This window comes from Erythrolamprus reginae, chromosome 5 (assembly GCF_031021105.1).
Source record: "Erythrolamprus reginae isolate rEryReg1 chromosome 5, rEryReg1.hap1, whole genome shotgun sequence".
Taxonomy (NCBI): domain Eukaryota; kingdom Metazoa; phylum Chordata; class Lepidosauria; order Squamata; family Dipsadidae; genus Erythrolamprus; species Erythrolamprus reginae.
The window spans coordinates 3815476-3829208 of record NC_091954.1 but is presented as its reverse complement, the minus strand read 5'-3'; the positions used below and the strand labels follow the sequence as shown (position 1 = coordinate 3829208).

The following is a 13733-nucleotide window of genomic DNA, read 5'->3' as shown; positions in this document are numbered from 1 at the left end:
TTTTTGTTTTTATCCGTCGCTGGGGAATTTTGACGTTTTGGAGATAAAAACCAAGAGGTGGCAATGAATTTTGCCGCGCAGTTTTTCTACTCCACGGGTTTGAAAAATGGATTATCCCGGGACGAGAGCGAAGAAGAAAAAGAATACGACCCATTCTGGCAAAGGTTGGACTAACGGGGCCCTGTGACGTAGACCTTTAGAGTGGGGCTTTTTAAAAATTATGGATAGTGCCACCTTTGTACCTGCAGCCAGATCAGTGGCTCTTCCCTCCCGTGGACCCCACCTGCCTTCCTATAGCGCAGTAGTTGGAACGCTAGTTCGCTTCTTCGTTTTTTTCGTGGCTGTGCTTTATAGGTAATCCTGACGATCGGACGGTCTCTCTCTTTCTCACGTCTGCAAAATTGTAGACTGCGTGAATATTGCAAAGAATAGATAAAATCTCCTTCCTTCCTGTCTCTCTATTCCTTTTTTCTTTGTCTCTGTCTCCTTTCTTTTTCTATATTGCTTTTCTTATATTCAATTTCTTTCTCTTAAATTCTTTTTCTCCCCTTTCTTTCTTTCATCTTTCATTCTCTTTCTTTTCCTTCCTTCTTTCCTTCCTTTTTCCTCCCTCCCTCTTTCTCTCTCTCTCTCTCTTCCTTCCTTTCCCTTCCTTCCTTTCTTCTTTCCCTTTCTTTTTCTCTATCTCTTTTCTTTCTTTTTCTCTATTGCCTTTCTTATTTTCAATTTCTCTCTTTTCTTAAATTATTTTTCTCCCCTTCCTTCCTTCCTTCCTTCCTTTCTCTTTCTTTCTTTCATCTTTCTTTCTCTTTCTTTTCCTTTCTTCTTTCCTCCCTCCCCCTCTCTCTTTCTTTCTTTCTTTCTTCTTTCCTTCCTTTCCCTTCCTTCCTTCCTTCCTTCCTTTCTTCTTTCCCGTTCTTTTTCTCTATCTCTTTTCTTTCTTTTTCTCTATTGCTTTTCTTATTTTCAATTTCTCTCTCTTCTCTTAAATTATTTTTCTCCCCTTCCTTCCTTCCTTTCTTTTTCTTTCTATTCCTTCCTTCCTTCTTTCCTCTCTCCCGCTTTCTTTTTCTCTTTTTTCTTCCTTTCCCTTTATTTTCCTCTATCTCTTTTCTTTCTTTTTCTCTATTGCTTTCTTTTCAATTTCTCTCTCTCTTTTTAAATTCTTTTTCTCCCCTTCCTTCCTTCCTCCCTTCCTTCCTCCCTTCCTTCCTTCCGTCCTTCCTTCCTTTCTCTCTCTCTCTCTTTCTTTCTTCCCAAAGATGTTTCAGATACATGGCACTTTCCCAGTGATTAGATTTGTGGTTTGCTTAATGCTGTAGATTTTTAAAACTACATTTTCTTTTTTATTTTCTATGGTTTTTTAATCTTCTAACTTCTAGCTCCCAATAAACTGAAACCAAGAAGCCGTTTTATGGGCTCTGTGTCTGATCTGAATTCCTTCATGTTCTGTATGAACATCATAAAACGTAGCTTATTTGGACAGCTGATTGTGGACCGATTTTAAAGCTAATCGTATGATAGCAAAATAAGATGAAGAAATAACTGCCCTAGGATTTCTTCACTATCAAATTACAGTACTGACAATTTTTAAAAATAACTTTTACCATTATTTGATTATAGAAAGGAAAGGTAGATAATGGCATGATTTGTTGTTCTCAAAGGCAATTAATCGTCCATCCATCCAATATAAGGACAAATGCAACATCGCCTGTCTAATTACACACTGGACCCTCTCTAAATGGCGGTAGGTTTATGGTAGGTATAGAGTCGAGGTGGCGCAGTGGTTAGAGTGCAGTACTGCAGGCAACTTAAGCTGACTGCTAGCTGTAGTTCGAATCTCACCATTGGCTCAAGGTTGACTCAGCCTTCCATCCTTCCGAGGTGGGTAAAATAAGGATCCAGATAGTAGGGGGCCCATAGGTTGACTCTATAAACTGCTTAGAAAGGGCTGTAAAACACTATGAAACGGTATATAAATCTAAGTGTTACCGCTATTGCTATTACCGTAGTTTTTGATGTATAAGACGCACCTAAATTTTAGAGGAGAAAAACAAGGGGGAAAGTATTGTGAGCCGCCCCGAGTCTTCAGAGAGGGGCGGCATACAAATCTAATAAATAAATAAAATAAATAAATTCTGAACCAAATGGTGTAGTATTATATTGTTTAATAAAATACCAGTGTAGCACAATACTTTTTACAACCATGTAAAAAGTTACAACCATGGGGAAAAGGAATCCTCAATCTGAGTATTGCATTGGCAGTTCTGTGTTAGCAAAAACTTCAGAAGAGAAGGATTGAGGGGCAGTGATTTCTGATAGTCTCAAAATGGGTGAGCAGTGTGGTCGGGCGGTAGGAAAAGCAAGTAGGATGCTTGGCTGCATAGCTAGAGGTATAACAAGCAGGAAGAGGGAGATTGTGATCCCCTTATATAGAGCGCTGGTGAGACCACATTTGGAACACTGTGTTCAGTTCTGGAGACCTCACCTACAAAAAGATATTGACAAAATTGAACGGGTCCAAAGACGGGCTACAAGAATGGTGGAAGGTCTTAAGCATAAAATGTATCAGGAAAGACTTAATGAACTCAATCTGTAGAGTCTGGAGGACAGAAGGAAAAGAGGGGACATGATCGAAACATTTAAATATGTTAAAGGGTTAATAAGGTTCAGGAGGGAAGTGTTTTTAATAGGAAAGTGAACACAAGAACAAGGGGACACAATCTGAAGTTAGTTGGGGGAATGATCAAAGGCAACATGAGAAAATATTATTTTACTGAAAGAGTAGTAGATGCTTGGAACAAACTTCCAGCAGACGTGGTTGGTAAATCCACAATAACTGAATTTAAACATGCCTGGGATAAACATATATCCATTGTAAATAAAATACAGGAAATAGTATAAGGGCAGACTAGATGGACCATGAGGTCTTTTTCTGCCGTCAGTCTTCTATGTTTCTATGTATACTTTTTAAAACCATGTACACTTTTTACAAACTTCAAACTTGACAGCTTCAAGACTTGTGGACTTCAACTCCCAGAATTCCTTCACCAATTATGTTAGTTCAGAAATGGGACTTAAAGTCCACAAGCCTTAAACTTGCCAGGTTTGAAGACCCTTGCACTTCTAACCACTAACCCAGGGGTCCTCAAACTTGACAGCTTTAAGACTTGTGGACTTCAAAACTCCCAGAATTCCTCCACCAGTCATGCTACCTTAGGAATAGGAGTTGAAGTCCACTAGTCTTAAAACGGTCATAATTGAAGGCTATAATAGTTACTGCAAGTTAAATTGTATTCATACAAATAGTTTTTTTGAAAAAAATTAAATGGTAATTATACATATTAAGGTAAAATTTTCTCTTATAACTTTTTCTGGAGTGTTTAATCAATGGACATTCTCACTTGATACTCCAACAATAGTCAGTTCTGTGTTAGGAAAAGCTTCAGAAGAGAAGGATTTAGGGGTAGTGACTTCTGACAGTCCCAAAATGGGTGAACAGTGCAGTCAGGCGGTAGGGAAAGCAAGTAGAAGGCTTGGCTGCATAGCTAGAGGTATCACAAGCAGGAAGAGGGAGATTGTGATTCCGCTGTATAGAGCGCTGGTGAGACCCCATTTGGAATAATACTGTGTTCAATTCTGGAGACCTCACCTACAAAAAGATATGGATAAAATTGAACGGGTCCAAAGACGGGCTACAAAAATGGTGGAAGGTCTTAAGCATCAAACGTATCAGGAAAGACTTCATGAACTCCATCTGTATAGTCTGGAGGACAGAAGGAAAAGGGGGGACATGATCGAAACATTTAAATATATGAAAGGGTTTCAAGCTCAATTGTGGCCATGCATGTGAAAGTACCTTTAGATTTTGTTAGATTTATACCAGGAGAAGGTGAATTACTTTTAATTCAGTTTGGTAAAATAAAAAAAAAATATTGGGTTTCCTCCCATTTGTTTTGTTTTATTATTCTTTTTGTTGTGGTGGTTGTAGTTATTTTTATAAAATCTTTTTAGATAATGGCTTTTCTCTGTTTGTTTTTTGTCCCTAGCACTGGAAAGATGTTATTTGCAAAAAAGTAGGTTTTTAAATCCCATTGCTTGTCTTACTAAACCCACTAAAATTAGAAAGCAAACTTGCATTGGTGTGTATTTGTGTGTGAGAGTGAGTGCATGGGTGTTTGGGGGTCGATTAATCTTTTTTTAAAAGAAGCGTTCCATATAACATTTAAAAACAATGCATGTAGAAAGTAACAAGGATTGTGATTTTGCAATTGCTCGCCTATGAACTCTGCTGAACATGGTTTTTTTTAAAGAAATAAATACAGTGGTACCTCTACTTAAGAACTTAATTCGTTCTGTGACCAGGTTCTTGTTGTGATTCCGTCCGAGGCCCCTCAGGGAACGGCTGATCTTCTGTCGGTTTCCTGCTCAGAGGGGGAGGATGAGGAACAGGAGGTGCAGGCAGACGAGGAGGAGGAATCCCAGGCTGAGGAAGAGGGGGAACAGCCAGAGGCCCCCGAGAGGGAGCTCTCCCCAGCAAGCAGCCTGGATTCCTTAGAGGAAAATGCACAAGCAATAATAGATCTGCGACAGAGAAGAGCAACACAAAGAAGGGAGCAATTAGTTAGGTACTTTCAGCACTAAAGTGGCAACAGCTGGGTTTGGGTGTGGTGCTCTCTGGAAAGGCTAAAAGGCAGACCCACCCTTCCTGACTTGTGGAGTATTATCTTTGGGAGTCTTGGGACCTGGCTGTGATCTTTGGCGTCTTGGAATTCTGGTTTGTGACTTTGAATACTGAAACCTTGGGGGGAAAAGGTGGGGGTCTTATGCTCTATAGTGGTGGGTGTGCCAGCAAGAAGTTTGCTGTATTGTCTGGACATCAGGACTCTGCTGTAAAGTCTCCTAGCCTGCCTGTTGGGAAGAACAGGTTTTTCTCTGTGTTTATTTTTCAAGCTATAAAGTACTTTTGCTTTTACCAGCGTGTCTGGCTGTTTTTTCCAGTTGGTGTTGTGGTCTGGGGGAACCCAGACAGAACAGTTCTTAAGTAGAAAAGTTCTTAAGAAGAAGCAATTTTTCCCATAGGAATCAATGTAAAAGCAAATAATGCGTGCAAACCCATTAGGAAAGAAATAAAAGCTTGGAATTTGGGTGGGAGGAGGAGGAGGAGGAAGAAGAGGAGGAGGAGGAGGGTCGCTGTCGAAGGAAGAAGGTGAGGTGAGGGGAATCAAAAAAATCCAAAAGTGTTGGTCATGACTTTTAAAGCCCTACATGGCATTGGACCAGATTACCTCCGGAACTGCCTGCTACCGCACGAATCCCAGCGCCCGATAAGGTCCCACAGAGTTGGCCTTCTCCGGGTCCCGTCGACTAAACAATGTCATTTGGCAGGCCCCAGGGGAAGAGCCTTCTCTGTGGTGGCCCTGGCCCTCTGGAACCAACTCCCCCCGGAGATTAGAACCGCCCCCACCCTCCCTGTCTTTCGTAAACTACTCAAGACTCATTTATACCGCCAGGCATGGGGGAGTTGAGATAGCTCTTTCCCCTAGGCCATTACAAGTCATGCATGGTATGTTTGTTTGTGTGTATGTTTGGTTTTATAATAGGGGTTTTCAGTTGTTTTTTATTATTGGATTGTACATGTTGTGTTTATTATTGTTGTTAGCCGCCCCGAGTCTGCAGAGAGGGGCGGCATACAAATCCAATAAATTAATTATTATTATTATTTAAGGCTTAAAAAAAAAGAGGGACTCTGAGGCAGCGAGGAGGAGCATGCGCCTCCCATACACCCGGCGCGAGGCTGCCTCCCACACACTGCCTCTCATACACTGGCTGCTGCTGCTACTACCTGCTTCCTCTTCCTTCCCATGCTGAAGGGCTGCCCTCTCCTCTCACTCGCTCGCTCGCTTTGTAGCTGGTGCCTTTCCTTCGCTGTGGTGACTCCTCGGCTGCCCAGAGCAAAGGGAGCATTTCTCTTCTCTGGGCGCTGGCAGAGGTTTATTCCCTCTCCAAGTGCCCAGAGAAAGGAAAATGCTTTGTTTGCTCTGGACTGCCAAAGCCTCCTTAAGTGCCACCGAAAGGCTCCTCTGGCAGCCCAGATGGCTGGGATTAAAGGGGGAATGGCAGGAAACTGACTGGGCCTTCGTGCCGTTCTCAAATTCCCTGGGAAATTTTTCCAGGCTCAGGTTCTTAAGTAGAAAATGGTTCTTAAGAAGAGGCAAAAAAAATCTGGAACAGCCGGTTCTTATCTAGAAAAGTTCTTAAGTAGTGGTATCAGGATTCTACTATGAAGACTACAGGATTCTGAATCCATATCGAACATGAATTCACTCCAGTGGAAGGCAAATACGAGCCGTGTACATGGCAGTCTACATCAGTGGTGGCAAACGTTTTTTTGCTCGAGTGCCAAAAGGGCATGCGCATGACCAATAGCACGCCCGTGCATGCCCATACCCATAATGGAATGCCCTCTGCTGCGCATATGTGCACAACCCTCTAATCTGCCCCACCCAAGCAGGCTGGCCGGCTGATTTTCGACCTTCCGGGGGGGGGGAGGCTATTTTCTAGAAGGAGGGAGGCAGGGGGTTGGACTAGATGACCTGCAAACTTCCAGCAGACGTGGTTGGTAAATCCACAGCAACTGAATTTATACATGCCTGGGATAAACATAGATCCATCCTAAGATAAAATACAGGAAATAGTATAAGGGCAGACTAGATCAGTGTTTCCCAACCTTGGCAACTTGACGATATTTGGACTTCAACTCCCAGAATTCCCTAGCCAGCATTCGCAGCATTTGGAGTTGAAGTCCAAATATTTTTATTATTTATTTATTTATTTATTCTGAAGTCAAAATATTTTTCTTTTTTATTTATTTATTTATTCTTTGTCCAATATACAATATATGTGGGAGAGAATAGACATTAAGTAATATATATAACGATAGAAAGTAAAAAAGAAGAGAAGTAGATGGGAGGGAGAGAATATATATGATATAAGAGATAAGGAGAGAATATATATGATATATATATATTAGATAGATAGATAGATAGATAGATAGATAGATAGATAGATAGATAAAGAGAGAATATATATGATATATGAGATAAGGAAAGACAATTGGACAGGGGACGAAAGGCACATCAGTGCACTTATATATGCCCCTTACTGGCCTCTTAGGAACCTGGAGAGGTCAATCGTGGAGAGTCTAAGGGAGAAGATTGGGAAACACTGGACTAGATGGACCAAGAGGTCTTTTTCTGCCGTCACTCTTCTATGTTTCTATAACCAATTTCGTTCCCTCTTTCCTTAGGAGCGGCGAAAGTAAAGCCAAAAAGCCAGTAGCATCTGCCAGCTCTGAACTGTATTTGGATAAGGATCGGCCAAGGAGGAAAAACCGGGCTGACCAAAGGCGATCGTCCATCCACCCGGAGAGGCTGAAAGACTTTGGGGAGGAAGAGGAATTAAACGGGGGAGTGAAGACCTGGGAATTGAAGATAATTAGCCAGGAGGAAGAAAAACTGAACGATGCTGCCACCTGCCCGGAAGTGGCCATTAGCAAACCGGTTTACACCACCTGCAAAAAAATTCAAGATATTAGCACTGCGGCGCTCAAGATCCAGCATGGAGTCCTGAAGACCCCCTGCACGGTATGGTTCTCGCTTGTTTTTCAAGGCCAGGGAGGTTCTGAACCAGGGGTGGAAATGCTACTGGTTCCGCCCAGTACTATATTATAAACTGTATGTACACACATGCACACACAGCTCTTCAAAATTATACACATTCAAACTCATTTACTGAGATAGGAAAAACATACCGATTCTGCATACCTGACCATACCCGTAGGAACTCAATAGTGATAAAGTTACTCATTAATGTCCCATTGCTTTCAGTATTCTAGGCTTTCAAAGCAATATGGAATGGAAATATATCTAAAGAAAGAACTTCTTCAGTACACGGGAACTGCCAAGGAGCGAGGCGTCCTTTACCTTCTGATGTCTTTAAGAGAGGTAAGCAAAGCACAAGAAGAGAAACACGAGCAACGGAGTGAATGAACGGTGCGCTAAATTTTGAAAAAACTTTTTGAGAAGGGAGCTAAGCTGCTCTGAAAGATAATAAGCTTCCGACTTCCCTAATTGTCTTTTCACAAACATTTCCCAAAGCGGCAATTTTACATTGGTTGCCGATCAGTTTCCGGTCACAATTCAAAGTGTTAGTAATGACCTAAAAAGCCCTACATGGCATCGGACCAGAATACCTACAGGACCGCCTTCTGCCACATGAATCCCAGCAGCCAATTAGGTCCCACAGAGTTGGCCTTCTCCGGGTCCCGTCGACTAAACAATGTCGTCTGGTGGGACCTAAGGGTAGAGCCTTCTCTGTGGCAGCTCCGGCCCTCTGGAATCAACTCCCCCCGGAGATTCGAATCGCCCACCCTCCTTGCCTTCCACAAGATGTTAAAGACCCATTTATACCACCAGGCATGGGGGGACTAATCCTCCCCCCCATCTTTTTGACCCTAGCATTTGAGAATGGTGTGATTGTGTAGAATTGAATGTTTTTTTAGTAATAATGGGTTTTTTAATTAGTTTTAATATTGGATTTGTATCATATTGTACTTTGTTGCTGTTGTGAGCTGCTCCAAGTCCTCGGGGAGGGGTGGCATACAAATCTAATACATTATTTATTTATTATTATTATTATTATTATTATTATTATTATTATTATTATTATTATTTTATTTCTCCCAGAAAAATTGCCACAATAAGAGTTGCAGTTGAATTGGAATATGAAGCTGGATTTCGGTAAATCAACTAACAATTAGTCACTGGCTCATATTGCATATTCTATTCTGTTCTGTTCATTCTATTCTATTCAGTGAAGGGCTACAAAAATTTTTACTACCACACTGTGGGCGTGGCTTATTATGTGGGTGTGGCTTACTGGCCATGTGACCAGGTGTGAGTGATTTGATGATCATGTGATCGGAGGGGTGGCTTAAAGGTCATGTGACTGGCTTAAAGGTGGCCAATTTGATGTCACTCACGTCAAGGGTTTGGGTTAGGGTGCCTGGCTTCTCCTCGCCTCAAAGAAACACAATTCCCTCTCTATTTACTATTACTGAACATTATTATTATTATTATTATTATTTATTAGATTTGTATGCCGTCCCTCTCCGAAGACTCGGGGCGGCTCACAACAAGAAAACAGTACAAATCTCATAATTAAAACAATTATTTATTTATTTATTTATTTATTCATTCATTCATTCATTCATTCATTCATTCATTCATTTATTGGATTTGTATGCCGCCCCTCTCCGTAGACTCGGGGCGACTAACAACAGTAACAAAAAACAGCATGTAAATCCAATGCTAAAACAACTAAAAACCTTTAATATAAAAAACAATCATACCTCTCATACAAACCATACATAAAACGGAAACGGCCCAGGGGAATCAATTTCCCCATGCCTGACGACAGTGGTGGGTTTTAAGTAGTTTAGGGTGGGGGCAATCCTAATCTCCGGGGGGAGTTGATTACAGAGGGTCGGGGCCGTCACAGAGAAGGCTCTTCCCCTGGGTCCCGCCAGACAACATTGTTTCGTCGACGGGACCCGGAGAAGGCCAACTCTGTGGGACCTAACCGGTCGCTGGGATTCGTGCAAAATAGACTATTTAATTCTATGTATATATGCCATATGTGTACATACATATTACACACAGGCACACAAAAATATACAAGATCTACTATATAAAGTGTATGTATACACATGCACAGCTTTTCTAAAATTATACACATTCAACCTCATTTACTGCGATAGGAAAAACACACCCAGAGCCCAGAAGGGAAAAAAAGAAATTCAAACTTTTTCTACCGGTTCTGCGTCCATGACTGTGCCCGTAGGAGCCCATCACTGCGTGTGTCCAGCTTCTAACCGGTCTCCTAAATTTGTGGGTTCACCTTCTCCAGGACCAGCAAAGGAATGGTGTGATTGTGGCCTCCGATTGCAACTTCTCCATGGCTGTCGCCTATCACGCCACGGAGCTGCACATTCCCATTTTTGTCATCATGTCCGCTTGCACCCCGCCGACCCGAGTGAAGATGTGCCGCGAGTATGGCGCCATGGTCATTTCCTACGGTTCGACCGTCAGGGACTCCCACCTGCACGCCAGGAGGCTGGCCCAAGAAAACAACTACTTGTACCTCGAAGAGTAAGTTGTTATCTCGCATTTCAGGGGCGCCGAACTCAATTTCATTGACGGCCGCACAAGGGTTGTGTTTGACCTTGGGAAGGGCAGGATGGGTGTGTCCAGGCTGGGCATGGACAGCTCAACGTTACTCATCGAGGCTCCATTTACAGCCACAATGGCCTCTTGCAGCCCTCTGCCAGCAATAATAATAATAATAATAATAATAATAATAATAATAATAATTATTATTATTATTATTATTATTGTTGTTGTTGTTGTTGTTATTATTATTATTATTATTATTATTATTATTTCAGTACAACACAGCAAACGAGATCACTATGCTGGATTTCGTATTTCATCACCAGTCGGGCGCTTCCCAGGCACCTAGGACTGCGTGATGTAGCGGCGAATTATGTTTGCCGATCCCAGTAAAGCGGCCTTTTGCAATTGACAGATGGAGATTTGGTCAATTCCGATGGTTTTTAAATGTCCACTGAGATCCTTTGGCCCTGCGCCCAGCGTGCCAAGGACCACTGGGACCACTTTCACTGGCTTATGCCAGAGTCGTTGCAGCTCGATTTTTAGATCTTCGTATTTCACTAATTTCTCTAGCTGCTTCTCCTCAATTCTGCTGTCTCCTGTCTATTATTACTATTATTATTATTATTTAGATTTGTATGCCGCCCCTCTCTGCAGACTGAGAGCAGATATGGAGTTCGGGCTGTGCGCAGCCTCCCCGAGCTCCAGTGAAGGGTTGCAAAAATTTTTACTACCACACTATGGGCGTGGCTTATTTTGTGGGTCATGTGACCAGGTGGGAGTGGCCTGACGATCATGTTACTGGGAGGTGGTTTAAAGCCACCCCCAAGTCCCCGGAGATGGGCGGCGTACAAATCCAATTAATGATAATGATAATGATAATGATAATGATAATGATAATGATAATGATAATGATAATGATAATGATAATGATAATGATAATGATAATGATAATGATAATGATAATGATAATGATAATGATAATGATAATGATAATGATAATGATAATGATAATGATAATGATAATGATAATGATAATGATAATGATAATGATAATGAAGGTCATGTGACTGACTTAAAGGTGGCCAACTTGACATCACTCACGTCAAGGTTTTGGGTTAGGGTGCCTGGCCTCCCCTCGCCTCAAAGAGAGACAATCTCCCTCTCTATTTATTATTACTGAACATCCAAAATATACTATTTAATTCTATGTATATATGCCATATGTGTACATACATATTACAAACAGGCACACAAAAATATACACTATCTACTATATAAACTGTATGTATATGTACACACACACACACAAACAGAGCTCTTCTAAAATTATACACACTCAACCTCATTTACTGCGATAGGAAAAACATACCCACAACCCAGAAGGGGAAAAAAGAAAAAAAAATCAAACTTTTTCTACCGGTTCTGCGTACCTGACTGTACCCGTAGGAGCCCATCACTGCCAAGTTCCGCCAGTCCTTCACTACTTTCAGGGCAGCCCCACAGACCAAATCTAAGGACCCTATAGAAACATAGAAACATAGAAGTCTGACGGCAGAAAAAGACCTCATGGTCCATTTAGTCTGCCCTTATACTATTTCCTGTATTTTATCTTACAATGGATATATCTTTATCCCAGGCATGTTTAAATTCAGTTCCTGTGGATTTATCTACCACGTCTGCTGGAAGTTTGTTCCAAGGATCTACTACTCTTTCAGTGAAATAATATTTTCTCACGTTGCTTTTGATCTTTCCCCCAACTAACTTCAGATTGTGTCCCCTTGTTCTTGTGTTCACTTTCCTTTTAAAAACACTTCCCTCCTGGACCTTATTTAACCCTTTAATATATTTAAATGTTTCGATCATGTTCCCCCTTTTCCTTCTGTCCTCCAGACTCTACAGATTGAGTTCATTAAGTCTTTCCTGATATGTTTTATGCTTAAGACCTTCCACCATTCTTGTAGCGCGTCTTTGGACCCGTTCAATTTTGTCCATATCTTTTTGTAGGTGAGGTCTGCAGAACTGAACACAGTATTCCAAATGTGGTCTCACCAGCGCTCTATATAAGGGGATCACAATCTCCCTCTTCCTGCTTGTTATACCTCTAGCTATGCATCCAAGCATCCTACTTGCTTTCCCTACCGCCCAACCACACTGCTCACCCATTTTGAGACTGTCAGAAATCACTTCCCCTAAATCCTTTTCTTCTGAGGTTTTTGCTAACACAGAACTGCCAATGCAATACTCAGATTGAGGATTCCTTTTCCCCAAGTGCATTATTTTACATTTGGAAACATTAAATTGCAGTACCCCATGGCCACATCCAGCCCGTGGACCTTGATTTGGACACTCCTATCGTAGTTGGTGTTCACAAAACCCACACTTGAAATGACCACAACCCAATGAACCCAAGTAGCATTTCTTATTCTACCCTGCAGATGGTAGTATCTAGCTGACTTTGGACTCAGAAGCTAAACTTGGCTCAGAACCGATCAGGGCTTGTACAAGAGACCATTGCCAAAAGCAGGCTGTTTGTTGGCTAGATTGGAAAATCAAAAATACCATCCTGAGAGACATCTCAGACAAGCTACAGTAGTCTTTGATTGATGACCACAAACTGAGAGCAAAATTACTGTGGCTAAAATGTTAGAAAATCTGTATACAGCCCTACAGAAACTATGGTTGCAGGGGGAAAGATAAACGTGCTTTCTACCCACAAAAAAGGTGCCAGTTACAGTTTCTACACTTATTAACCCTGAAATACAAAAATCAACATTGAGCAACAGGATTAATGTTTTACCTTCCCAACCTCACATGGTTTAAGACTCCGAGCTGGGATTTCTGGAGCTGCTGTACAAAAGTCCCTTTGTACAAAAGGTATAAAAATAGAGGAAACCGTTTGTTTGTTTGTTTGTTTGTTTGTTTGTTTGTTTGTTTGTTTATTTATTTATTTATTTATTTATTTGTGTATGTGTGTATGTATGTATGTATGTATGTATGTATGTATGTATGTATGTATGTATTTATTTATTGGATTTGTATGCCGCCCCTCTCTGGAGACTCGGGGCAGCTAACAGCAACAATAAGACAGTGTATAACAATAATTCAATACTAAAAACAATTAAAACCCATTATAATAAAAAACCAAACATACATACAGACATACCATGCATAAAATTGTAAAGGCCTAGAGGGAAAGAGGATCTCAGTTCCCCCATGCCTGGCGGCAGAGGTGGGTTTTAAGTAGCTTACAAAAGGCAAGGAGGGTGGGGGCAATTCTAATCTTTGGGGGGAGTTGGTTCCAGAGGGCCGGGGCCGCCACGGAGAAGGCTCTTCCCCTGGGTCCCGCCAAGCGACATTGTTTAGTTGATGGGACCCGGAGAAGACCCACTCTGTGGGACCTAATTGGTCGCTGGGATTCGTGCAGCAGAAGGCGGTCCCTGAGATAATCTGGTCCGGTGCCATGAAGGGCTTTATAGGTCATAACCAACACTTTGAATT

General features: G+C 41.7%; 1 protein-coding gene across 1 annotated transcript in view; it reads left to right on the top strand.

The window, feature by feature from the left end:
* Positions 1 to 220: 220 nt before the first annotated feature.
* Positions 221 to 13733, top strand: part of LOC139167501 (L-threonine ammonia-lyase-like) — a 39378-nt gene continuing 25865 nt past the window's right edge. The window contains exons 1-5 of the mRNA XM_070751993.1: positions 221 to 354; positions 4050 to 4076; positions 7310 to 7646; positions 7890 to 8006; positions 9970 to 10211. Coding sequence (XP_070608094.1) covers positions 221 to 354; positions 4050 to 4076; positions 7310 to 7646; positions 7890 to 8006; positions 9970 to 10211 — 857 coding nt within the window. The remainder of the gene's footprint in view (positions 355 to 4049; positions 4077 to 7309; positions 7647 to 7889; positions 8007 to 9969; positions 10212 to 13733) is intronic.